The sequence below is a fragment of the Sturnus vulgaris genome, chromosome 11 (assembly GCF_052056855.1).
Source record: "Sturnus vulgaris isolate bStuVul1 chromosome 11, bStuVul1.hap1, whole genome shotgun sequence".
In the NCBI taxonomy this organism is placed as follows: Eukaryota; Metazoa; Chordata; class Aves; order Passeriformes; family Sturnidae; genus Sturnus; species Sturnus vulgaris.
Window position 1 is genome coordinate 3972501 of NC_142253.1, and position 27559 is coordinate 4000059.

The 27559-nt window shown below is 41.9% G+C and overlaps 1 protein-coding gene across 13 annotated transcripts in view; it reads left to right on the top strand.

Moving 5' to 3' along the window:
• The window catches only part of FOXP1 (forkhead box P1), a 379555-nt gene that overhangs the window by 197510 nt on the left and 154486 nt on the right, over nucleotides 1–27559 (top strand). For 12 of the 13 annotated variants that reach the window (XM_088171262.1, XM_088171263.1, XM_088171257.1 and 9 more), the window contains one exon: nucleotides 17700–17881. In XM_088171262.1, the coding sequence (XP_088027388.1) occupies nucleotides 17711–17881 (171 nt within the window). In that variant the 5' untranslated portion in view covers nucleotides 17700–17710. Of the gene's footprint in view, nucleotides 1–8807; nucleotides 9096–17699; nucleotides 17882–27559 lie in introns of those variants that run through there. The other variant, XM_088171264.1, reaches the window with a different exon arrangement.

Consider the following 27559-nt stretch of genomic DNA (forward strand, 5'->3'; position numbering starts at 1 on the left):
CCCCAACAAGGACTGCTCATGCTGCTCACAAGGCCTGTATCTCAAGGCAGATGTTTTGCTGAAACAACTTGATGAATAGCTGGACGCATCAATAGTGGGAGATTAGCATCTCTGTAATTTAAAGTATTTTCCTCCCTCCTCTCCCCCGAGTATCCTGATGTTCAAGGCTGCCAGAAAGTGCCTGTAATCTTGCCTTTTAAGTCAAAAGTGTAGGAGAAGGACTGTTTTAGGTGTCTCTAGGTGCCCAGTTTGCTGTATGGTGCAGAACCGTGGGTACATCACATTGCTGAGGCTGTTCCATATGCAGATATTATGCCTGTTTTGTGAGTAAGTGTCTGTGGAGTTGCTTGAACACAGATTCCTATTACTGCTTGTGGGAGTCGGAATTTTGTGCTCTTGTCTTCCAAACCGTGTTCCATCCAAGCAAGCCCTTAAAGTCTTGTGAGACCATCACCTTTGCATATTTTGTCTGAAAAGTCTTTGCGCGTAGCTCCGCGTGCCAGAAGCTGCATACTATGTTTTCCTAAAAATTACGTTTGAGTTGCCAAAAAAATTGGTGGGAACTTGCAATTTCCGAGTTACAAGTTCACACGCCAACTGCGAAAGGAGAAAAGCCGACGTGCGAGGTTTTGCAGAACCCTGACTGTCTCCCTTCCGGCTGAGCTCTAATCTGTGCTCCCACCGGTGTCGTGTGTGCCGACAGCCGGAGCAGGCTCCGGGGCTGGCGGCTCCCTTCCAGCGTGTGGGCAGCCCGAGCGGCACAGGCAAGCGGCAAGGCAAGGAGAAAAAGGAGACCGAGCTGCAGACTCAGACTTGAGAAGTAATTCCAGCCATGCCTTGGCGGATGGGAAATCGGGTTAGCGTGGTCTTTGGAAAAGCGCAGGTTGGGAAATGAGAAGGGAGCGGATCGCCAGCGGAGAGCAGGTGGTCGTTTACAAAACAATCCATCTTTTTATGTGTTTAGTAAGTCTTGAAGGAAGGGCTGCAAGAGATCCGTTTGTTGCTGCCCATGCTCCCCTGTCAATTTTTGAAAATAGCTTTTGCACATCCTGATTTTGTATGTTTAAGTGTTTCAGGGTTTAACTTTGTTATTTCATTTTCTAAAGTCTTCAGCGGTTGCATGTTTGACATGGCTTTGTTATCCTAGATGTTATGTTGCGATCTGGCACACAGAGCATTAATTCCTTTATCAGCTCTATTTCCTTTACAGTTGTTCATTTAATTGAGCTCCTCTGTGTATTTTGCAAAACAAGATGCATTCATTATAACTTGCAGACCTCAGATAGTATTGTAACATGTTTCAGAAAAATAGCGCTTTTGTAGATAGTTGTGGAAGTTGGGTGTTTGGTTTATTTTTCAGATGATGGGAGGAAGCAGTAGCAGAATTCTTGCATGCATAATCAGTCAGAACTTTCCAGAAGCTCTTTATTCAAGTTATTTTCTTTTAAAGCTGTGTTTACTCTAAGAATTCGGCTGAGGCAGTTGAAATATGTGGCTGCAGTGGGGAACAAAATACACTGTATGTTTTGTTACTCTCCTTGTTCTGCTTTGACTTGTGCAAACAGTTTTAATCCAAAGGAAGAGATCATACGGTCTGTGGCTGCGGTATCTTGCAATCCAGTTTAGGGTGCAAATTACCCTCCTATGGCACATCCTGACATTGAATAGTCTTGTCTGGAATAGGCTGTAAATAGAGTGTATCCTTCTCTTTCACAAGCCCTTGGAGCAGGAAGCCACATGCCTTAGCTCTACAATGTTCAGGAGCCAGCACATCTGTGGGACCATGCACCTGCATGCGGCTGAAGATGTTCAAGTACTGTCTTCAGTGCAGATTTTGAACATTAAACACTCATTTCTGGTTGTAAACGGCCTCCACATGCTGCCGGGGGTTCAGCACCAGAAAGGCCATTTCCTGGAGCAACCTCTGCTGAGCTTGGCAGAGGAGGACCCTCCCAGCCCAGGGCTGAACAGCTGGTTCTGGAGAGGTCCTGGGGCCACAATGCTGTCAGCTGGGAGGCTTTCTGTTCATTGGCATCATGAATGGAAAAGGTATGGGCAGCCACAGGAGTGCTCATGGTTTTTCACTGTCATTGGCCAAGGCAAGCTGGAAAGGCTCACTTGGTGCCCTGCAAGTACTCACTGATGTTGCCTCTACTTCTCCCAACCATGGCTGGTGGTGGGTTAGAGGTGGGCATTTCTCCTTAGCCATGGGTGAATGCAGAAGAGGGATTAAGAACTCTATTTCCTTCATTCTGACTCAAAAGTGTGCATATGTGCTTTTTTGGGGGAGTTAGAAAGAAATTGGTTTCGACAGAGCTTTTTTAGGGAGTTTTCTCAGGCACAGGATGAAATTTTGAGGTGAAAAAAAATCACGCTTCTTTTCCCACTTCTCTATTGGGCCAGTGTGGAGAGGACCAACTATATTTTTGGGTGTTTGGGATCCATGTGTGTGGCTGTTGAGGAACATGTTGCATGTACACATCTCCTGCACAGAAATGTGATGGGGTGGATGGAATCCTTGCTCTGGACCAAGACTGGAGCTATTCCTGGGAAAGAAAACATCAAGAAAAAACTAGGGATGAAGGCACCTCTCCTGTCCTGCTCATTCTGTTCTGGCTGATGTGAATTGGTGTGCTGGGTGCTTGGATAGCACGTGTGTGTTGGTGTTTGTGTGTCAGCTTACACACCAGTGTGCACAGACACATTTGGTTTCCCTGATGTCTTGTGCTGTCCTTGCTGTAATCTGAGAGCCACAGCCCTTGGACAGGGCAAGAAGGCAAAGAGTCCGTCTGTGTTTCCACAAAAGCTTAGCTAAGTGCATTTTTTTACATTGTGTTATGGGCCTGATTCTTGTGGGGGTTAGATGCTCTCCATTGTGGATGCTCAGCGTTTTTGCAAGTCACCCTGCTCAGAAGTTGGTGGTTATGTTTGTTTTGGTTTTTTTTAAGGGAAAAAAACATTTTTCCATTTACTTCTCTATAAATTTAAACCACTAAAGAGCCCTTGCTTAGTTATCCACACACAAGCACGCAGTGATGAGAGCATAAGAGGGACTGCAGGTCTTGGAAGGCTTGAAGTGTGTGAAAACAAGGAGTCCTAATGAAAAGGGTTTTGCAATTTAATTGTAGTGGGTGTGCCTTTGTTTGTGCAAAGAAATGAAAGTGCTGGAGGCCGAAGTGCTTTCTTTATCCTCGGCATAGTGAGCAGTACAAACTTCTCTGGCCAGTTCTGCCAAGGTGCCCAAGACCTGCAAGTCCCTGCAGAGCTCTGGCTCTCTGCTCACTGGGACCCCATCCCATGGACTTGGAGCCCTCAGCCACCCAGCCTTGCAGGGCTCTCCAGAAATACCATGTTTGGCATGAAGTACCTTTCTTGGGCTGCTTAATGCCTTTCTCTTAAAGTTCATCTTAGAGATTCACTGCATTTGGGAAGACCATCGTGTCCTTTGCAGTGGTGTTGAGAGTCATGACTTTCCCTCGGGATGGATCTGCACATCTCCATGTCTTCTGATTGTTCAAGGGGCTTGTTCCTCCTGCCCACTGCCTTGTCAACCCCTCTGGAGTAGTCCGTGAATCCCATTCTGGTGCCAGGGGGCCAAATGCTCTGCTCCCTTCTGCATCAGCCTCCTGAGCTACCCCGTGCCCCACAGCAACACGATCCATTTTAAATAGATGCTGTTTGCAGCATCTTGGACTTGCTGTGCGAGGATGAGAAATGTTAACATAAATTCTTTAAATAACATCTAGTAGTGTTGAATGCACAGAATTATAAAACATTTTTATATTCTGAGACTCATTTGCATCTTCACATTAAAAACTGTGGTTTTCTTCTCAGGGAATGGTTGCAAGATCTGATTTGTTTTGAAATCAAAGCTAAATTTGTATTCTTGCTTTCCTCTTTGCCCTTCATTTGACAAATTTTTCTTGTTCTATAAATACAGAATTGTAAACAAGGGCTAATCCTTAGCAACAACCTGGAAAGTTAACATTTCTCTCCAGCTCCTATTATAATTAATTCAGACACTATGAATATGATGTGATTTACACATAATATTCCTAAGGCCAGGATGTACTAATATCTTGTTAGAGAACTGAGGAAAAGAACATGCTTTTGTGTGTGCCATATAACATAATTGCACTGCATTTTCTTTCATGAGAAGATGTTTAAAGATGCTTTTTACTTTGCATTTGAAAAATGAAAGGCTTCTGCTTCTGCATTTGGCTGAAATTGTCTTAAATGTGTTTTCCCTCCTGCAGCAGTCAACATTGTCAAAACATTTTACAAAGTACATTTTAATAATATGGGTTAGGACCATCATTATATTAATTTAATTCTCTGTGTAGGTAAATTCGTAAGATGCTTCCACTTTGTCATAAAAGTTTTTCGCAGTAAACATCATCTGTTTTCCCTGTGCAAAAAAGGAAGGAGCTAATATAGTCGACAAAAGGATAAATGCCTTGTGTGAAAATTGTAAAAGTGTAGCTTGAACAGTCTTTCTCTCCTGGTCCATCCTTGCATTTTATTTAATTTTCATTTAATTTTGTTTTGTTCTGTTTATATTTGTTCAGGGAGTGTTTTTGTAGTGTTAATCTGTGTAAGCCACATGCAGTTGAAAACTGCAACTCCCAAAAGGCTGTGATTAAAACATTATGGATGTGGCAAACCACAAATGCAAAAGGAAGTTTACATTTAGATTTTCTATATAGAAAATATTATATTCAAGTTTTGTAATACCTTGGTATCGTGGTCAGCATTGCCATAAAAATTCTGTGTTATATGGAATGATACAATCTGTGAAGCATTTCCCATTATGTAGACACCATGTCTTTAAATTATAGCAATTTCTTAAGATTTTAAAGCAAAATGAGCTCTTAGAAGTGTGATTAATAGCAGGGAATGAGGCTAACACTGGGTCATCAGTGGCACTCCATTACAAAAAAGGTTGGACTAATAAAAGCATCCATCTATTTGACCAATAAAGCATTTGAATGATATGCTTATAGTTTTTATCATAGTGTAGTTACTTTGTACTGAATAAACTGTGATTTTACGTGCTGGAAAAGGAGCGTGGAACAGGCAGAGCGGCTGAGGTGAGAGCAGTTGTCTCAAGTAGGGAAATATCAGGACTTTTATGTGAAGCTTGATGTTTTCAGAAGCCTTCAGGTTGCAGTGTCTAAATTTTTGAAGCTGCTGTGAAATATCTAAATCCCCCGTGACCCGTGCCTGCCTGCCCACAGTCGTTCGGTGAGGCTGGCCCTCGCTGTCCTGCAGGGAGGGGAGAAAGGAGGGTATTGTGTGTAATCATTAATTCAGAGTTAAGTCCCCGGCAGCCCCAGACATCAGAAATACTCTGCTGCAGCACAGGAAATGGGGCAGCACTTCTGTTTTCCTGGTGTGCGGACGCCAACCCCGTCCTCGAGTCGCACCTTTCATCCTGCCTGCTATTATGCTGTCAACCTGATGTATTAAAAAATAGGCAGTTGCCTGAACAATACTGCATTTGGGTTTTATTTAAATACCTGTCTTATTAGTAGGTTGTACTGATTTTGTGGTTTTGAACCTTTCTTCCTTTTTTTTTTTTTTTTTCTTACTACAACAAAAGGCTAAATATTTTCTGAAAAAGAAAACTGAGGTTCTTGGCCAGCTGTGGATGTCCGGGATTGTGCTGTGAAAAAAAGTAGCAAATATTCTAAAACTTGTAAAAAAATGATGAGGGGGGAGGCTTCTGGCCATCATGCTGTTTGCACATGAAATGGCAAGGGAGGGGAGATTAGTGCCAGGGCCAGCTGTGACCTTGGATGCTTCATAGATTTGAGACTGAGATGATTTTCCTCAGTGCTTGGCGGTGATGCTGGTGTTCATCAGAAGATAGGGGTGAACCAGGGAGGGACAATGGTGCAGCTGGGAGGAAAAAGGACCTGTGGTATAGCCCACAACTACATCCACTAACCGCAGCTGACTGGTACAACATCTTAAAGGGCTTATTTTACACAGGAGAGGGGTGAAGGGACCCATGGAGGTCCCATGCAGGGATTATGTCAGGGCAGGAATGTAACCCAGAGCCCTGGATTAACCTCTACCATTAGGACCATCCATCTTCTCTCCCTGTACTTCACATCTTTCCCAAAATCCATGTTCAGGAGAGACCATTTAGAGAAACCTCCCTGAAGGAGTGCTGCGATAGGAAATTTCATGAGTGTTACAAGGATGAGAGATGGAGAAAGAAAGGCTTTCTGGAAGGTGGCAGACCCAGGGATTTTGGGTGTCCTGAGCACCTTGAGGACTAAAGTCACAAAGGGGCCAGGAGAAGGATGTTGGATGGGGAGCAGTTGGGAGCCAGAGATTTTGGTTGCAAGAAGACATCCAAGGGGCTTCTGGTTTAACAAAGAGGAGCTGGGGAGATCTACAAAGATCAGAGAATGGTGATGGGAGACAGAGGCAAGGGAGCTGAGGGTGGGAGAGAGAAAGGAGGGGGAAGAGGGCTGAACCATGGCTTTGTTGCTGCTGCAGGGCCCTGGCATGGCCATGGGTGTATGTGTAAATGACACGTGTCCATGGTCGTGCTGGGCAGGTTGGGCTGTGTCGAAAGCTGTTCTTTTACTTGTTTGTTCTAGGAGTGAAATGAATTTTTTTTATTACCCTACCTTTTGCAGTTGTTGTTTTTCTGGGTTTTTATTTTTCTTTTTTTTTTTTCTTTTTTTTTTTTTTTTAATGCAAATGGGTCTTTCACATCAGTGGTTTGGCCAGTAAATCTTGTTTTGTGAAACACTTTCAAGTGTTTTCAACTCCTTTCTTTCCCCTTTATCGGAACAGATGCACAGCTCTGTATTTTCCCCTGCTGCCTGTTGTCTTGAGGTTGCACAGCAAGACTGCAAAGGCTTTTTTGTTTGTTGTTGTTGAAGGGGAGGAAAAAACCCTCAATCCACAGAAGAGTTAACAGGATTTCACTTGATCTGCTCGTTTATGCAATGAGTAATGCGAGGTTGGTAACAGCAAATTGTTGTTTATAAGCAAACATGGCACTGTGTAAACAAGAAGGCCTGGTCCCCAACTGGTTTGATTTCATGGTGGTCAGCAGCTGATGCATGTAACGTACAACCTTTCTGCTTCTCGAAATGTCAGAAGAATGACTATTTGTTTGTCTTGAGTTCTTCCCAGCTGTTTACTCTGTAATGCATTTGCCTCAACCTTGATTCCCTAAGAGTGGCCCCTTTCTCCTCCCTGCTCTGTTTACATTAGTCCTGCCCCGAGTGTCACCTATGAAATCTGTTGATTATTCCACCTGGTTAATGTTAAATTGCTCTTGCAAGATGATGTGTTTGTTCATAAACACAAATGCTGGGCCCCTTGTTTACTGTACCCATGGCAGCAATCAGTTATTAAACAAATATTGCTTTGTTTGCGGGTGTGAGCAGCAGTTTATCCTGCAAGGTCTGGAAAAAAACCTTTAAATGCTGGGATTTTGATAAAGGAGAAAAAGGGGAGCTTGTCCCTGGAATGTGGCTGAAACTCACTTTGGTTTGCTTTGCTTATCTTTAACTTGGGTGAAGGGGCTAGAAAGATTAGCAAGTTGTTTGGTTTTTCCAAGAGATTTCCTTAGTGTAATGATATCTATCCAGTTGTTTGCTTTTTTCAGAAGGGAGAGAGCACTCCTGCAAGACGACTAGCACAGCAGTAGACGGCTGATGGCTAGAAAATCCTGCATGGAGCAAACAAGGAGGTAGAAGGTCTAGGATAAAGGTATAGGGCTATGAACCAGGTAATCACCCCTGAAGTACAGCCTTGTGTTCTATGTCAGCGTTTGGTCGGGGACTTCTTGGTTTCCCTCTTTTCTCGTGTTGGATTTTAACTGATGCATGTGCCCTCAATGGAATTGGAAAAGGCAAAGCTTTCAGTTTTACTTCTGAGGAGATCTGAGGAAAATCTGTTTTAGAAGGAGAGCCGTTTGAATGGAGAGAAAATACCAAATTTAAAACGCACTTTGTTGCTCCTCCTCTGTGAGTGAGATGACGGAGCTGCTTTTCTTCTTTTTATAACTGGAAAACTGCGTTTACATCTGCTAATTTCTCTGTGCTGCCTGTTTGTTCTTTGGTTTCTGGGAGTCCTAATTAGAGAGCCATCCTGGTAGTTGTTGCTTTTGGGTTGTTTTGAAAACGAGCAAGAAAAACTTGCTTGCACCATCTTTGTTTTTCAAAATTATTGTTTGTTATTGTTTCTGAGTGGGGCTTGAATTTCAAATGCCAGGCAGGACCTGTTAGCACTAACAGTAAATGGCTGGAGCTTTTCACACAAAGGGAGTAAAACCTCTTTGAGTGACCTTGAGAAAGAAATGTTAACTCTTTTTGTGTGAAGGTGTTGTCTGTTCCTGTATATGTGAATTCATTTATTAAGGTATCTTCGATACACATTCATAGAAAGGATAAAATTAAATAATTGTCCTCTTCATCCCTTTGGAAAAGAAGACAACAAAATATGCATAAATATGTGATCCCCTGTATATCCTAGTTTGCATCAGTGATCCAAACATACTGCTTGTTTGGGCTGCAGTGTCGGTGTGGAGGGGAGCAGGAGGTACCTGGAGTGTGTAAGTGGACAAGCTGGTCATTAATTGACTCCTGTTACTGCCATGAATCAAACCTTTGCTACCTTGAGCAAACTGAAAATGGTGAAGTGAAAATGGCATTGTGCAGAATTGTTAGAGTTGCACCTGGCTTTGAGGTGGTTTTTGACTTCTGGAGGCTGCTAGAGAGAGTTTAGATATGCTTTAATGGAGATGTGCATGGAGGGTGGGAGTCTAATTCATCTACAGCCAGCACTTGGTACGAGGTTTCGTGTTATCTTGTTGTAGCAGTGCTGCTGCTGTCTGGCACAAACTGACTGTATTTACTAAATGCAACTTTGGTCTTTTATTTGGTTGAACAGTCACCTGTTTTTCTGTGAGGCAGACTGCAAGAGTTTGTGATGCAAGCTCAGAGCAGTGTGCATGCAAACAAATAAGTCCTGGCTGTGAGAGCAGCTCTGCAGTTTCTGTTCCTGTTGTGCACAGAACGGCAGGGAGCCCCACGCTGCTGTGATGCCTGGGCTGGGATGAGCAGGTGGGTACATCCCCAGGGACACTGACCACGGGCAGCTCCGAGGGAACTCTGCACCTCACCATGCTGCACTTGTCACCTGCCTTCTGGAGGAGCCACTCCTCTGGTGCCATAGTGCTCCTGTCCATGTGATAGCAGTCACAGAGTCGCATGGTACAGTCAGCTATGGCTTCTGGTTTGGCTTGGGGTTTTTTTTGGCCACTTGCCATTCCTTTCCTTCCAAATAAGCGATGATCCCGGTGATGGTAAGGATGATTTCTGTCAAGCTCACAGCTGAAAGACAGCTCTCCCCAAGAGAGAGGAAGGAACCTCACTCTGTCGATGATGGTATGTAAATGATTACATCATATTTGCCAGTCACTTGGAAGTGGCCCAGCTCTAGAGCTTTTATGCATCTATGGCATGAGCTTCATGCTGAATATGGATTTAATAGCTGTCAAGCTGAAAGGCATAGATTGAGATAGAGCTGGCTTTGCAAAAGGGGGTTTGTTTATCCAAGGTGAGACTGGGAGTAACTTCTGTGTGCATGTGTAAAATGAAGGGAGAATTCAGAAATATAATTTGAGGAAAGTTGAATTGTTTATTGTCTGTCTAATGCTATGGGTATTACCTCATGGAAGGGAGTGAGACCTGTTGTCTTTGCAGCTTGGTATGTTTTAGTGCACTAGTTTTTCATGGGGACCAACTCCAGCTCTTCTGAATAGAGCAAATGGCAAAATTTTAATGTCTGTTTCAATTAATTTTTCTTGAATTTGCTCCATCTCTGTTCTTACTGATTGTGGTCAGCAACACCCTCAGCTGAAGAGACTTCCTTAGGGGTAGCTCCACTGACTGGTTTTCTGACAGCTGAAGTTGTTTGACCATGCTTTCACAATAAGTCAGTATGGCACAAGTGGGATTAGGCTCCTGGTTCCCCTTCCCTTCTCCTCACCACAGCAGTCTTAAATTTCAGGTCCTGCAGAGCATCAGTCAGCCTTTCACTGAGCTGCCTCCAAATGATTTCAGGTTGCTGTGGCCCTGATGATAACACACTGCTGCTGGAAAGAAGGAACCCAGGCAATGTGAGCCACACACCCCAACAGTGAAAGAGCTGGTGCCACTGCATATAGTTTAAAAAATAAAAAATTGTGGCTGTCTGCTTCTGGACAGGAGCTGCCATTCAGGAGATTTGAGGGTGGCAAGTGGACATAAACCCATAATGGGTGGGAGCAAACCAGGCTGGTCCCCCTCGGGCAACTTGTGTTCTTCTGTTGTCCGAGGTGTTGTACTCCACCACTTCTGGAAAGCACAGGCTTTCCATTCACTGAATTTAGATACAGCTTCATGTTTTCCTGCTCCTTGCTTTTACTTCTGTCCCCTCCCCATGGCTCTGCATCACCAAGTAGCTCTACCCCAGCGTCAGCAGGACAGGGAAGGGCAGCAGCCCTGTGTAAACCAGGTGCAGGGCCATGGCCCACAGGGATGCTCCAGGAGCTGTGTGATTTGTTTCCCTGCCAGGGAAGCCAGCACATCACCTCTGCCATGTGCTCAAACTCCACTGGCCCAAGGCTTGGGATGAGTCCAGCCGAGGTGAGAGAGTCAGGAGGCAGAGCCAAGGATGGGCTGCGGGTAATCCCATTTCTTCTGGACCCTTTATTTCCTAAGCACTAAATGAAAATTCAGATTTTAGATACGTCTAGACATATACAGTGCACGATAAAGTTGATAATACATTAATCATTTTTAACAACAGGTAATATGCATAATTTATGGTGTTACAGTGCTATCTTTTTTGATATTTATGATGGATAATGCTCAGTTTTTGCCCTCATATTACTGCTTTAAATTATACCACAAGAAAATTAATGAGAAAGTAGATTTATGGCTTTCATTTGTTTGTCAATTCGGAAATTAATTGGGTGTTAATTTTAGCCGTCCCTCATCAGACCAGGTCTTTAGTATGTGTGCATTACTTTGCATTCATTGAAGCCTACCTCCCATTTACTGTGGGTCACTAGCTTTGCATACATTAAAATAGCCCTCAGGCTCATTCTCTTGATTACTTTTTGAACTGCCATGCATTAGAAAATTTACGCCTTTCTGTTATAATTATGAAAATTCTCTATTGGAAGATGGTGCTTGCATAACAGCAAGTGTACAGTCTTGCTCAGCGATGTGAGATCATATAGCAAATCCCAATACGTTTTTGTTCTAATCCTAGAAAATAGCACTCTCGACAATCTTTGTTGTGTGAGTTTCATCCTTTGAAATTTCAAGGATCCATTTTAATGCATTGAATTACCTCTTTAAGCTGAGGAAATATCAAAGGATTTCACCTCGTCGCTGTCTCTTTGTTTCCTCTTTCCACACATCCCGTGCATGTTCCTTCCCTTGCCTTGCTCCAGGTTTGCCTCTCCTCCTCCAAACCCCGCTGTCAGACGTGACTCAGCATCACTTTTTAGGACAGCAAAGCCTGATTTGCTCTGTTTGCTACTATTTTGGTTGATTCCTAAAGATGATCCTTAATTGCACTTTGAATCCCCTTCTCCTTTCTCCTACTCCTGCACAATTCAGCAACCACCAGTAGTGTGTAGGCGAGTGGCCTTCAAAGGGGTAAGCATGAAGTTTTATCCAAAAAGTACACTAATGTACTGACAGTTGATCTATAGTTAGTTAGTACATAATTATACCTAAAATACACCCTGTCAGCAGGATAAATGACGGCTACTGAAAACTCTAAAAGCATGACGGGTGTTCACCCATCTGCAATGACGAGAGCGGAGGGGTTTGTAAGTTGAGAAAGGCTGGTGAGTTCAGCATGATCTGATTTAGTTAAATCGTGCCATATGTTGGGATAGCTCTCTCTAATAGTCGTGCTAACCACAAACACAGGCAAAGAGAAGTCATCTGGTCCACCTGGCTAGTTTGGACTTCCCTCCCCGGCGTTATTTCTGCACTTAGCATGGTGGCAGCCCTTGAGCTGCTCATGTGAAGCTGGCTGATTCACAGTTAATTGTGACATGGTGTAATTTAGTAAATGAGCAGCTGAACATCTGTACGCCTTCCCCCACGGCACATCAAGCCTTACCTTACACAAGGCTTTTAATTTCCACTGGTGAATCCTTTTTCTTTTACTGAACTCATGGATGGCGGGATGGTGCTGCTGGCTGCCTCACCAGCCTAAGCACAGGGTTTCAGCTGGAGGAGATGGGTGTTTTGGCATCAGCCGGGGGACATCAAAACATGTTCCAGGAAAAATTAACTACTGGTGGTGGGATGTGGAGCCTGAGGTTCTTTCCCTGGCAGGGCACTTCCTCCAGAGATACCGGGACTAAAAGAGACCACCTGTGAGTGGGGCAGGGGTTTCCAGGGAAAGCTGTCGGGGTCCTCGCTGCTGGATCAGGGCAGTGCCAGGCTGGTGCTGCAAGTGTTTGTCTGTCCCTGTGCTGTGGGGAGGCAGCAGCTTTGCTCCTGCTCTCTGTGTTCCCTTGCTGGTTGCACTCCGGAGCACGTTTCATTTTCAAGAGGTAAAATCCTTTCTTTGCGGTGTTACATTGTTGTGGGAATTCTTCCAAACAGTGTTTGGGTTGTTTTGTTTTTAATAATTGCACAGATAAATGCCCTAAAATTATTCCTGAGCCTGTTTTGGGGAGTTGGTTGTGACAAATAGGTAGAACTTGTATTTATAAACTATGCACGTATGGGTAGAATGCCTGCTGGAGAATTTTGGGCTAGATCGTGTCATCTGATCACTCGCTTAAAACTGATTTTAGCATTGACTCTTCTGCCTATAAAAGCAGAAATACATTTTATAAATCTGTGTTGTGTTTAATTTACATGTCCTTTCATGGCTGGGCCAAGTTCTTTAAGGGCATTTATTCTGCTTCATATAAATAATTGATCAGCCAAGTTAATTTACTTCTGCCTGACTTGGTCAACCTTAATTAACTGCCCTGGAATAAAGACTGAACTTTTTGTTAGCTTAAAATCTTTCACAAATGTGGCAAAGAAGGGTTGTATTATGACAACATTTTTGCTCTATCAAGGGGATAGAAATGCTTGATGATCTTTATGTGCATATATGTATTTGTAAACACCTCCAAGTACTAACATCTGAAATACAGTCAGCAGCCTCGAAGAAACTTTGAAACACAGAGGCTAAATTGTGAATCTGTTGTCCACGTTGAGTCTGGAAGCGTATTTAAACAGCGATTTTAAGGCTAGAAGACCCCAGGGATGGTTTTTTAAAGGAGATGATGTGCTTAAAGATATAGATTGGTGCTTATTGAGGAATCTTAAAAATGCCTCACCAGATGCCTCCGTGTATGGTGAGGCATCTAAAGACATCTGAATATCAGTCCCTTAGTCTTTCAGACGTGGAGTGGGTCCTCCTTCTGACAGGTGCTTCAGTCAGTAAATCCTCCCTCATGCTGACATTAAACAATGCTGCTTAGTCTTCAGGAACTATACTGGTAGCAGAATTGCAGCAGTGGCACACTTCAGCGCCCACCTCCTGCCTACTAATCTCCATGCTTAACCTTGCTCATCTTAATAGGCCAGTGGAGCTGAGATGTGTATCAGCAGCATCTGGTCTTGGCGGTGCTATGGACTTTATGGACGTGTTTTTAATGCATTAACAAGGAAATTTTTTAGAATTAAGACTCCTCTAGGTTCTATTTCTTACCTCAAAACACCGACACTGGAGTAATCAGAAAGATTATTTTGATTCAGGCAAAGTTCACGTCTGACCTGTGTTTTTTGAGTTTTGACCATGTCCTTAAGAAACTGGCTGTGCCCTGTTTCTCTCCAAGTCATCTGGAAGATGATTAGCTGTTGTCCTCCTGTTGACAGAGTGCCTTCTTTTGATTTTGCTTCACTGAAATTTTGCTCCATTACCTTGAACATAACATATCCACCAAAGAGGTGGGCCCAGCTGTAGGGCTTTGACTTTGTGCTTGACTGTGCATCAAAGCTGGAAAAAGTTCTGTGCAGGTTAAAATGGGAATCTGAAGAAACTGATCAATGTTCTGAAATTTTTAAACCAAGCGGACATTAAGTCAGAACAGTTATTTTATTATGTGCCCCTTGATTTCAGGATAAAGTTTCACAAGCTGTTGTTGGTACTGCAGCCTACCTTTGGTCCTTTCGTAGGGGAAAAACATCTTGTGTCACCTTCAATAATTCAGAGTCATTTTGTATCCCTCATAACATGAAATATCAAAGAAGTTTTCTATATATATATATAAAAAAGAAAGATACTTACACTAGTAATAACTCACATATTTTAAGTTTTAAAAATGCATTTTTCTTTGCGGAATTGATAAGAGAATCATTCTGCGTTTTAGAACACATGAGATGGATGTGTGCTCTTCTACCATTAAATTCCTTAAGTCAGAACCAGGTCTCCTGCCTGTCACAGAAGCAGTTGTGGAGTATTATTATTTCTTATAATAAATCATTATGCATAACAGCTTCTCCAGCACTGTGTTGGTTGTATTCAGACCAGAATCACGGTTTGTGATACTTCACCTGGAGTTTCAGTTCAGTTCCCACAGAACCTAATTATGTTGCATAAAATCAACCTTGCTTTGCATTTTTCTTTCACAATTTTGAATGACAAACTTCAGTAATAGGCTCCTGTAAGTTCATCTCCTGTGTGCTGGGAAGAGACAATTATCTCAGCCATCCTCGGTGTACGATCACCTCAGCTCATTTAGGTGTGCTCAAAAAGACAAATAATAATCATTCTTGCAGAAAGCTCTCACAGGTTGATTTTTCATGACATGACACTTAATGATCAAACCAAACTGTGATTATTCATGTCAACTCACATTTGACTTCAGTGAAGAAATAAACAGTTTTATCTCTTTTTCCCTTGAAATACCAGTTTTCTATCGGAGGTATTTTTAAAAAGTGCCTTTGTTTTGTACAGGCATCTAGTTTAAGTTATCTTGAAGTTCACTGCTTGTAAATTGGTGTTTTTAAAGCAAAATTTGCTTAAAGATGTTTACTTCTGCTTTTAAAACAAATTTTGGAAAGTTTAAACACTGCTCTTTAGCAAACTCTTGTTTGCAGCTTCATTCCTTTGGTAGCTGGCAGTTCTGCTGGGTAGGATCCTTAGGGTGGCCAGGACCCTGTGCAGCTGAGCTGGTAACTGGCTGGTTTACCTTCAAAAGGTAAAACAGAACATGAAATTTGTCATGGAAAAGGTTCTCAAGAACTATGATCTTTTTCTTACCATATACAATAAATAATCCATCTTTTTCTTAGTCTTATAGGTTAGAAAAATTGTTGCAATTTCTTCTGTTTTTTCTTTCCAGGACCATTTTGCAGTCCTAGAGACAATAAATAATTTCTTGACCAGTTTGGTTGTGAATTATTTTCTGTGTCCTGGAGATATTTTGCCGGGAAGGGCAAGCCAACAAATCGTGATCAGGCAGTGATGGATCTGCTCCTCAGTGCTGCACATTCTTCTTGCTGCTGTCAGAGCTTTGCTTGGTGCTTCCTCTGACCCTACTGCTTATTTATCCAGGTTCTCACTTCCCATTTGTTGCATCAGAAGTGCTGGAAAATGAGATGTACTTCTTTACTGTTCTGGCACATGGATTTTAGCATCTCTTTTCACCACAGGGGCTGCTGGAGGCACCTTCCACCTACTCTTGAGTGTGTCCTTCCTCTGTCAGCTTCCATCTATGGGGTGGAGGTGTGCCACCCACCATTGCTGTCACGCTGCAAAACAGTCAAAGGCATGAATCTCGGGATTTAACCCTCTAACTCAGTTTTTCTTGGTGGTCATCCTTGTCCTCATCTGCTGCTGGGGTAAATTAATGTAGTGCTACATTTTCTCCATTTGAGACCTGATTCCAGATTTGGGTGGAAGCAGAAAACAATGACATCAGTTCCTTCTTTTTGATTTGTCATGGGGTAAAAACTTTTTTAGCAGTGTAGCATATGAAAATTGCCTGGTATATCTTTGAGTGACTTGGGAGCTGTCTGTGGATTCTGACTCCTGTCTCTTCTTCCAAAGCAACTTGTGCCATGCAGTTGCTGCCTGGTGTGCAATCCAGCCTTGCCTGTTAGATGTAAACACTTATTTAGACCTTATCATGCTTATGGGCTTTCCTTACAGTGCTGAAAATGAAAAACACACCATACTTGGTGTGTATCAGAGCAGGATCATGTTAAAATCTGAAAGCATTTCCTAGCGGTGTTGGAAAAGCTGTAGGTTTGTTTAGATCTCTGGAGCTTTTACAGGGGAGTTGACAGAGGCTTTATAATGAGTCTCCAAGCCCTTTTGTCCCTTGGCATAATTTGAAGATTTAACAAAAGAGATTGAGAGAAGTTTCCGTAGACCAGCTGAAATTGATTTAAGTGTAATCAGAATGTTTGAATCTGTCCTACTACCATCCATGTGCTTGGTTTACTGAATTCAAACAGGTTCTTCCTTGAAGGAAGCATCTTCCTTCTGAGGTGAACTACCCTGCACAGGGGCATGTGGCTCACATGTCCGTGTGGTTAGTGTGGGGCAGGCAGTGTGCTTGGGACACACAACTTGGCTTTCCATGCCCATCTCTCCTGAGCGAGGGGGAGATGAGGGATGGACTGGTGGAAGCCAGACAGGTTAATGGCATTTAAATCCTGGAAGCTGGGGCTTTGCAGGTGGAAATACTTATAAAACAAGTCATTGTAATATCTCTGAGGTAGTGGTTTGCAGCTGAAAACTGGCGTATGTGCGTTGTGTTGGGAGTTTTGTGCACAAATGCTGATTTTAGTTCCTGAGAGTGTGTAAATCCCAGGGATTCTGGGGTAAGGAGCTGGGTACTTGTCCTCATTCTCATTGCAGCCTTGTGACCCAGTGACACTGTTGGTGAACACAGTGTGAAGCACCCAGGGACAGCCTGACACCAAGAGTCAGTAGAGAGGGCTGGCTGGAGGGAGCTGTGGCTGCTGAGATGATGTTTAGCCAAATAACACAGGAGGCTCCTCACTGTAATGCCATAAGTGCATCCAAATCCAGACCAAATTCGTAGCCAAAAACTTGGCCAACAAGATTAATTCTGTGAGCATTAGTAGCAGTTCTCCTGAAGTGAAAACTGATGATGGGTCAGCGCATCCCAGATTAAGCCTAAATTGCTTCAGAGTAATAAAAGGTGCTAATTTGGCACTATCATGGTATGAGGGAAAACCAAAATAGTGAATGCTCTGCTTCACCTCCGTGCCCCTACACAGTGTGTATCACATTTTTGATATTGTCCATCATCTGTTGCCAAGAATGACTCATCCGTTTCAAAGGAAAGCATCCAGATGTAACTAGAGAAATTTAATTATGGATTCTGTGTGTTCGTTCAAAAATATTTTTTTTTCTCTAAGGGAAAAAAGATGTTGAGCAAATAATACTATATTTAGAAGAGAACTAACTTACTAAAATTATAGCTGTACCAATGGATAAATAAACATAAACTAGTAGCATGAACCATTAATGAAAGATAAATCGTATGAAGGAAAATGACATATGTTTACAGTTTTGGCAGGATTTAAAACAGGGCATGTCTCCTTATATACAGCAACTGTTTTAACAGCTGCTTTTTTTTTTTTTTTCTCCCCCTCCCCTCTCCTAAATTATTTCAGGTTTTTGAGTCATGATGCAAGAATCTGGGACTGAGACAAAAAGTAACGGTTCAGCCATTCAGAATGGAGCGAGCGGTGGCAACCATTTACTAGAGTGCAGCCTGCGGGAAGTGAGATCAAACGGCGAGACACCTTCCGTTGAAATTGGGGCTGCAGATTTAGCACATCTCCAGCAACAGCAGGTACTGTAAGATGCATTACAAGTTTCCTACCTACAGGAAAAGCATGAAGCATTTAATCCTCCCCTCCCAAACCCTTTGTACTTGCCAGGCAGAGGATGCTTTTAGGACTCGCCTGTGACATTCTGTGCGTTTTTGCCCGTAGGGGATTGCAGTTGTTGGTGTAAAGGGAAACCTTGGACTTCTCTTCCGGGGTTCCTTTTTAATCATTCCCTGGAAACACCCAAAGATCAGGGCTTGCTTCCGTTGCCTGAATGCGTTCAGTCTGGTGGCAGCGATTGGGTGAAGTGCTGTATACAAATAACTGGTTTCCAAAATGTGTCACTGGGTGGAAAATACACTAACGTGAAGTTTTGTTTTTGCAACAAATTTTAATACAGCCTAGCAACCTCTATCAACAGAGTGTTTTCTATTAGTGAGGAAGGCTGCAGAGGTATCTGCTGTGCAAAACATCAGAATAAATAAATAAATACATCCTTGTCAGTGTTCCTCAACTCAGAAGAATCAGAACCAAATTGCGCGTTTCGCCTTGGTATTTTAATTAGTGTATTTTCTGGGAAGTGACCAAATTCACCAGTGTAAATTATCCACATAATACGTTTTGGCTTTTTCTTTTCCCTGATAAAATTCTGAATCCCTCTGAGGAAATTTTACACCAAAGTGCTGGGCATGTATCATTAATGTGTTTGGGAACAAAGGCTGCAGCAGAGCCATGGCGAATACACTCACGCCTAACCCTCACTTTCTCTAATGCAATAAGGATTCTTAAAACCTTTTAAATAAGCGATTGGCAGCTGGTTAAGACTCCCCTAAGTGTACAGTGATCTTTTTAGCAGGTTGTTGTGGAGAAGAAAAAGCCTGTGCTCAAAAACAAAGCAAAGTGAAGGCTTGAGGAGGAGCAGGGCACCCCATTTGCCAACCTAAGACAGAAAGCTGCCATAATTAAACAAGTCAGAAAAATGGATGATACTAAATGCACAGACTTTGGTTGTTTCAATCATTTTCGTCCTACAGGTTTTTACTTGAAGTGAGAATACCATCAGTGAGAAAATCACAGCCATGCTGAATTCATTACTGCAGTAGTCACACAAAACCATGGATAAAATTTCAATAACTGCAGGCCACAGTTGAGTAAACAGTTGCACTGAAACTTAATTCCTGTTGACTTTTCCCTCATTCTTTGCCAGGGGCACATTCTGATTCGTAGTGCAAAGACAACAGGGGTTACAGCTTTGATTAATATAGGACAGTAGAAGAGGAGTAAAATATGCTCAACACAAAGGTCTCGTCTTAAAAAAGGCTTCGTATCAAAATGAGTTAATTACACTGTGTTTTCCATAGGAGCACTATGGAATTTTCCAGCGAGGCTTTGTGCAGAGAGAAACAGGGAGGGGGATTATGCAGACTTGTGCACACTGTGGACCAGAACGGCTCAGACCTCTGCTCGTCCACCACTAGCTAACCCTGTGCCAGGGCTTCTCCACAGCCATCCCCAGAGCTCAGGATGTCTCAGATAATGTTGTCACCTCTCGTGTAATGGCTGATGTCATTCAGCTGCCCATTCAGTCAATTAAGGAGTGACACCCATTCCTTGCCAGTCCTCCAGCCCTCCCCAAAAAGTGCCTGGCTCAGACCTGAGTGCTCAGGGCTGGGGATGGGATTGCCAGGCTGAGGATTGCTTTCACACAGCTCTGATTTTAGCTTGGAGTTTATTTATCCTCTGCCAGCACAGTGAATGTGGTTGGGGATCTTGCTTTTCTCCAAGTTCTTCAAAGACCTTTATGTTCTGTGTTTGAATTCTGCTGCTAATTGGTTTTGATGACTAACTTCTCCATGGAGTTTATCTTTTATAAAGTGAGTTGATTGCAAAGTTTAAAACAGTTATTAAATAAAAAAACAACCAGCAAACCCAATCCTGATAACAATAAGAGGGTAATCAGAGCTAGCATAAAAATATCAATCTTGATGTTGGGAAAATATTTTTAAACGCTGAAAAGAAGAAAACCCCGTTGTTTTCAGACAGCTAATGCAAGCATTTACAGATACACATACAACATGGAGCATAATGTTTAGATGTTTCTCCGTATACAACATATGCTCTCAGGTCACTTAACAGAATGCGTTCTACAAAACACTCCTTCAATACAAATGAATGAGTTCTGAATTAAACAGCTATTTCTTAAGAGCATTTCATTCAAATCTTTTCATTTTGCCACCTGGCACTTGTTTTGTCTGGAAAAAAAAATCAGTGGTGGGTAGTTCGAGCTTTGCTGCTGTGGTTAGTTTTGTGTTCCCATGTTGAGCGTGGCAGAACAGTGAAACCTGCATGTCCAATGGCTTGTGAAAGCATCTGTGCTGAATTTAGGGTCACATTTTTGGTGACATTTATGAATTTATTAGGACTAATAGCTTTGTTAGTATGAGAGAGGAAAGCATAAATACTTCAGGGTTTTTTTAGGAAGTTTTAATGGGTTTGCAAACTTGTAAATATTTTACCATGGAAAAATATGGAGCACCACAGATGTTCATGTTTGCAGGAGAAGTGTATGGTGTGATCACTCTTGCTGTGAGTACAGGGAGAACTTGTAGGACAAGTTTTATGCTTCCCATGTCATTTTAGGGTGATTCTGCCATGCAAGGAGACAGAGAGTGATGTGATGCTCAATTATTTTTGCATTAGCAATCTCATAAAATGTACTGTTAATCTGGGAGTAGCAAATGTGGGGATGGGTTCTGCTGTTTACAATAAGGCCAAGTAACTCCAACTGATGTTTATATTGGTAAAGAAGGAAGGCAAAGCAACACAAGTGACTCTTCAGGGCCGGTATGTCTGTGGAAGAGCTGGGTAAAAGTGGAAATGTGTATAGAAGTCACCCTCAGAACCAAGTATAAGGGAAAGAACCTTTTCTCACAGTATTTTTGGCAGCTGCTGGGAGTGGGAGAGGTGGCCTTCCCACTGCTGCTGACTCCACAGGTGCCAGAGGTCAGCATCTCATGGCAGGGACTGTCAGGATGAGGTGGAATGGGCAGGGATTTGGTGACCTGCTTGTAAAGTCTGGAGTAGGTGTGAAGGTTACCTGGATTATTGTAGTTCCTAAAGACACGGAGCTGGGATGTGGTGTGGGGTCAGGTAGTGGGGCTCAGGAGCTTTGTCCCAGAGTGCCCACAGAGGCAGAACCCAGCAACAGAACAGAAAACCTGGGAACAGGGTACCAGGCAGAGTCTGGCAACATCTGTTGGCTCTGAGGCATCGTGAAAAACATCTGGGAGGTGCAGAATGGGTGTTGGAGTGACCCACAAGCTGAAGGTCAGGCTGGGCGAGGGAAGCTTGGGCAGAAGGGATGTAATGATGGGGTGACTCCTGCCTACCAAGCAGAAATAAACAAAGACTCATAGGGACAAACTGCCTTTTAATGTTCATGATCACAGCTGTAGTTGCTTCAGTGGTTTCTGACGTCTACTCAAACAGAAGATTTGATGCCTCAGTTCTTTTTTTTTTTTTTTTTTAAAGCTTATAAAATAAATATTATTTATTACATTTTATTTTTATCCTCAGGACTATTCATTAAAGTGTTCTTCACGTTATTAGCAGTGAAACAAGACTATGAATTGAACAAAGAGAATGATTACAAAGTTGAATCCTGATGTATAGCAGCAAGACACCAAGTGCTGTGTTGCACGGTGGCAGAAATACAAACCTCTCCACATCAATAGCCGGATCCACTTTGATACTGTAACTTCAAGTACTGCCCCACGAGTATAAAACTCAGTATCTTTGTCTAATCCAGAATGCTTTTGAACTTTGAGGAGGTATGACTTTAATAGTAATTTGTTGACAGATTAGCTGCAGAGATTGCAAAGGGTTTATTTTGCAGAACTGGCAGGCTCCTATCAGTGTTCTCTTAAGGAAGAAAACACACACTGCTGTTTTGCAATTGCTTGCATTTATTGACAACCTGCGCTGAGCAGGCAGAATTGGAATGTTTGGATAATGTAAACCTATAGCTTGTCTGATGGAGTGTAGTGTACTTTTAGGTAGTGCATAGATTGCTTGATAAAAAAGGTTACAAGGTGGCCGTGTTTATGACAAACTAGAATAGAAATACAAATGCAACTGGTATGTGGAGAAAGAAGGAGGAGGTTTATGTAAAGAATTGTGGGGAAGTTTCTTTTCTTCGCTTCGTCTTTGAGCTGAACTATACTGTAATTATGAAGTGTCACTTCAAGCTTTCAGAAGAATTTAGATAAATACTAGTTTTGCCATGTGTCCACCAAGTAAGGAAAGAAGGGGGTTTTCCTTGAAAAAAAAAAAAAAACGATGGCGTTATATCCTGGTTTTTTACTTTTATTCCACTAAATGTCTCCAAGTGAAAAAAAAAAAAAACGCTCATATATAAAAGAAGGTTTGATAGACAAAAGAAATTTGGACTAGATTCTAGTCTGTGCCCAAGTCAGTGCCTGCAGTTGGACTGTTTGTGGTGTCTGTGTGAAGATGCCATAGCTGGGCCCTTTGGTAGTAGTTGTTTCATGAAATGTTGAGATGTGAAGTGTTGGATTGAGGGAATTGAACTCCAGAGGGAATATGTGGATTCTTCAGATTTTGTTCATGTTCAAAGACAAGGGAAATGTACAAGAAATGGGGGACTTGCTGTATTGTTGAGAGGCTGTTTTAATTGGGCAGATCAAAAAGAAAATTTGACTAGAAAGAAATACGAATGTATCACAGTGTAAATGAAAGAAATACTTTTTTTCTTTTTTTTAATTGGTTAGTTTCATGTTATTTTGCAAACCTGTGAGAGGTTACAAACCGCATCAGGAGTTTTATGGTCCCATTGATCATGATGTGGACTTATCTCTGTAGAGCAAAACTGCTAAATTAGATCCAAGATAAAGTCTTTGTTTCGTATTGACATAACTAGGTTAGACCAAAATTGTTTGTTAGACTTTAAGGGAGCGTCCGTGTTGAGTCATTTTGTCCAAAGAGACATAAAGCCTAATTATTAAACTGCTGTTGCTATTGAAGGAGCCATTTGAAAGTATAGATTAAACTCCATGCAGGCTATTGGATTGTGTCTGATTTTGTATTGTAGTACCCTCATAACTGAAGAGTACAACATGGTGAAAAGATGACTGCATTTGTAGAGCTTCTGCTGTTTCATCAGAGATGTGAAAAACAACTTTATGCTCCCAGTAACTTTGTGTTTTTTATCATTCAGACTTTTCCCCCAAGTTCTGCCATCTCCCAGCATTGAACGGAAGGTGACATGATGTCTTTTTAGTCATTCAAATCTAATAACTTTTAATCTGAAGGTTAAGTAGTGAGATATAAACTAAGAGACGATAATATCAATTTTATGTTCACTGAAGGGCACAATATACCTCTTTCTAGTAGAGGGAAAATTGTGCGTAAAATGTCTTTTGCTTTTCAATGGAAAAGCTGTGGCTCTGAGAGCTTAGGAATGAAGCAGCGCTGGAAAAATTAAATGTTTTCACATAGGCTGGCTACCTTGCCTGGGTTTTAGAATCAATGATTTTTTTCCTTAATAATTCAATTTTTAGATCAGTTGTCAATGAACCATGCTGAGAACATTCATGCAGCATTCTCTATCCTCACTATTGCTAATGTCTTTGTTATAACTACTTATTGACACCAACAAGCCCTAAATTTTCTCTAACTGTTGAAGGGTAAGGGGAAACTGCTACTTAGTTGCACTTGCTGAGATTATTGTTTTCTCTTTGTCTTGGTTTTGTTTTATTTTGCTTCTGAGGTCTTTGATAAATAACTGCATATAGCCAAGTCCTCAGAGCACCTTGACATTGGCACCCAGAGCTCTGCTGTTGTGTGTGCAGGTACAAGTATGGGCATGCAGAAGCTGGGTCATTAGACATGTAATCACCTGGGTTATGTGCACATCCAAATCCAGAAGTCCTCTGTAGGCTGTCCATGTCTATTTCTGTATTTATTTATTGTTTTACAATAGCTGCTTTTAGTTCACCTGGTAAATTAGGATCAGGCAGTAATCGTTTAAGTTTCTGTGGGCTCTTTGAAGGGATGGAGCTTCTGAAATATGTTTGCTGGGTTGATTTTTAGTCTTGCATCCCTGTGAAAATTCAGCAGTGGTGTGTTTGTTCCCAGCTGTTTTCGTAGGTGTGCACTCTCCCCTTATATTTGCTTATGCTTACTCATAAGCAATAAAGTTCCACATTCAGGAGTGCTGTTTAGGGAAAGTCCGCAAAGGAATGCTTTAAAGCTGTTAGCCAGCACGTGTATACACTGCAAAAGGCTTCCAGCAAGCATCAGATATGAATTAAAAGTCTATTTCAAGTGATTGATGTTATTCAGATTATTAAAGGCTGTTCCTCCTCCAGTGATCTTCATACTTTAAGGGTTGTTTTATAAGTGGTACAACCACTTATTTGTACCAAACATGTATATATATATATATATCTCAAACTTAAAATGGTAGTGTGCTATGGAGGTGCAAAGCAGCCTTTAATTCACATGGAACTGTTCCTCATCATGGCTTTTATCGTTGTGAGATGCTTAAGCATGTGCCTAAATGTAAGTGCGTGACTAGTCTGATTAAGGTCACTGGTACGTCTCATGCCTGTAAAATTAGGAATGTGCTTAAGTACCTTGCTGAATTAAGGCTTAAGTAATTTCACACTTATAAGAAGTTGCATGGATTGCTGATACTTTAGAACTAATTTAACTTTATTTGGAGACACGCTGCATGGAGGGAGATTGTTTGCCAGTGCCTGAGGAGCAGCAGTGGAATTGCAGCTGTTTTCAGTAGTGTAGCCCTTGATTTCAGTGGAGTTTTGTCTGACTTTAAAACATTTAAATAAGAACAGAAATCGAATGCCATGGTTTCCTGCATTATGTTCTTTCTCTCAGGGAGCTCCACTGGGTATCCCAGCAAGTGAGAAGAATGTTAATAGTACTGTTGTAATTTATAGCAGTGATGTAGTAAATAAAGATTGAGATTTGAAGTAAAAATGCAGAAGTTGTGAATACTCTTCATGAGTTTATTTAACTGCATAGCACCCCATTAATTAAAAAAAATTAACAGAAGGTATCTTTTGGAGGCTTAGTGTAAACAGTGACATTATATAATGACAGTTTTGTAGGATAGTGTTGCTTGTTTTGTTGCTGCATTCTTTATTTTGTTAGCCATGCTCCCTACATTTCCAAAACATAAACTACATTTGCAACCTGTTTTAAATAGTGCAAATATATCTCTTTTTTCTCTATAAAAGCTACAGATTGTGTCTGTGGAGTGTATAGTCTCAGATATCCCTGAAGCCTGGGGCAAGTGCCAGGTTTATTACAAGTTGGGCTTTTCAATTTATTTTGAATCATATTTCTTCTTTTTCTTTTAAGGGTTTTTGTTTGTTTTTTGTGTTGTTTTGGATTCTTTCCTTTTTTTTTTATCCAGGCTACTGAAAGTAGGGCTGGTGAAGTGAAGGTTGAGGAGAGTTGGGCTATTTAATCTCTCTGACAACGTGTTGTAAAACTCATCAGTGCAGTTCTCCCCTTTGCCCCCAGCTCTCAGAGCGAGTTCCCAGGCAAACCAAAGAGAAGGATGCAAGAAATGGATATAATTCCTTGTGTTCTGTGTGCTGACCTAATACTGGTTCTCATTTAATGACCAGAGGATTGAGGACTGGGATGGTTACAGACAGAAACATCACTGGGCATGCAGCTGCATGCCTGCAGATGGGTCATTTTTGCTTGGTAGAGCACTGCAGTTCCAAGTTCAGGTGACCTCTTTTGATCAAGCTTCAAGGCTGGACTAATTCTTCTATGCATCTTTGGGGCCTTCTTACCTTATTACATAAAATAAGCAAGTTTTTCAAAGGATTTGGTTCCTTTCTAGCAAGAGGCATCGTTATCATGGGGCACAACACAAATGTTTCAAATTTGGAGATGCAGAGCAAGGTCACAGTTTGCCTGCAGAATCTGAAGTAATCAGGATTTTATTTCAGATAAAACCTCTGGGGCTGATACTTAGAAAACACAACTTTTAACTGGCATTACGCAATTTGCTATGGGTCACTTAGCCAAATATTTGTGTATGGGTCTTTTTTCTCCTTTTTTCTTCCTTTTTTCTTTTTTTCTTTTTTTTTTTTTTTTAAGACTTTCCAAAGTTCAGGTGGGATTTCAGGCTTTAACAAACTCTACCTGGAAATTAAGTGCAGGAAGCAGGGGGGAAATCTTGTCTATCTGAGCTAGAGTGATCACAAGCTAAAAGAATGTGGTTGCTGTTGGTGTGCTCAAATCAAGTTTTCCGTAAATTTTCCTTGTTATTATCACCAATACTGAAAAATGTCTGCCAGGAAAGAGCTGCAACACCAGTGAAATGTTGTAAGACCACTGACTGTCTGACATTCTTGCTTTTTTGCTCCTTTTTCCAGTAATCCATGAGATACATGCAGAAATAAGGGTAAGGTCCCTTGCTGATCCCAAGGACTGTGTGGGCAGAGGGTAGATCTTCCCTAGCACCTTCTGGCATCCTGAATCAGCAGCAGACCCACAACTTTGGGAGGATTGGCTGCTCTCTCACAGATGAAACTGGAGCATTTGTGTTCTTAAACTGTCACTGTTTTGTATTTCTGTTTCTACATAATTATGTGATTCACTGCAGGAGAAAGGTCAGACAGGCACAAGGAAGGAGAATGGAACTTGTTAGAAGTAGTGGGGCCCAGCATCTTGCAGCAAAAATTAGAAACAAGATGGAACATAGTTTTTCTTATGGATAAGAAAGCATTTGGAGCACTCAGATCCTCACAGTCCAGTCTCAGCAGTCTCCAGGAGAATTCTTCTGGCCTCTGCTTAAATGAGAAACTTGATCTGCTGATGAGCTCACCTAGGAATAGCTCTGGTTTTGGGGAGAGTGGCTGCAGTTTATCTTGGCTTTGTTGTGTTGCATTGCATACCTGCTCTGCTACGTCATCCCTCTTCTTCAGACTCAGAGCAGGATGGACAGGTGTGTGTGGAAAGCAACTGTTCTGGATTTTAATGGAAAGCTGAAGTTGAAAGCATCCAGTGTGCTGAGTGTGGAGGTGTGGGAGCTCTGTGTTTGGGACAGGGGTGCTCTCTGTCTGGAAGAAACCCCCAAGTCTCTCTTCTGGAAGAACTGGCTGTGGCATCCACTTGTAGCTGTAGGTAAAGTGCTTTCTGTAAGGTCACGGGGGGGGTTTGGTACAGCTAAACCTCCCCAGTGCTTCATTTTAGTGCCTGTTCTTCTCTCTCAATAGCTGTGCTGGCTTCTTCATCCCAGACATGGTATTTGGGTAGCAAAAGCAGTTGTTTGGTTCAAGGAAAACAGTCTCCGTCCTCACCTTCCTGTAGCTGTAATGCTGTATTACAGATCCAAAAGAAAACCCTCCAAGTCAATAAACAACAAAAAGCAGACTTATCTTTTATAGTGTTCTTGAAACAAATGTAAGGTTATAACGCTAAAGCAGGTTTTATTAAATCTAGGCGTGAATCCATATTGAAGAAATAATCCACTGCTTCTTTTCTGCTTCTTGTCTTTTTAATTAGCGCTGGCAATGGGATTGTTAGCTTTTAAGATATGGTAAATATGAGCCTATTAATATTATTGAATATAATACTCAAGAAGGTGCAGGGAATACTGGTAACTGTAGCTGCTTTATGGAGGAGCTAAAAGTGGG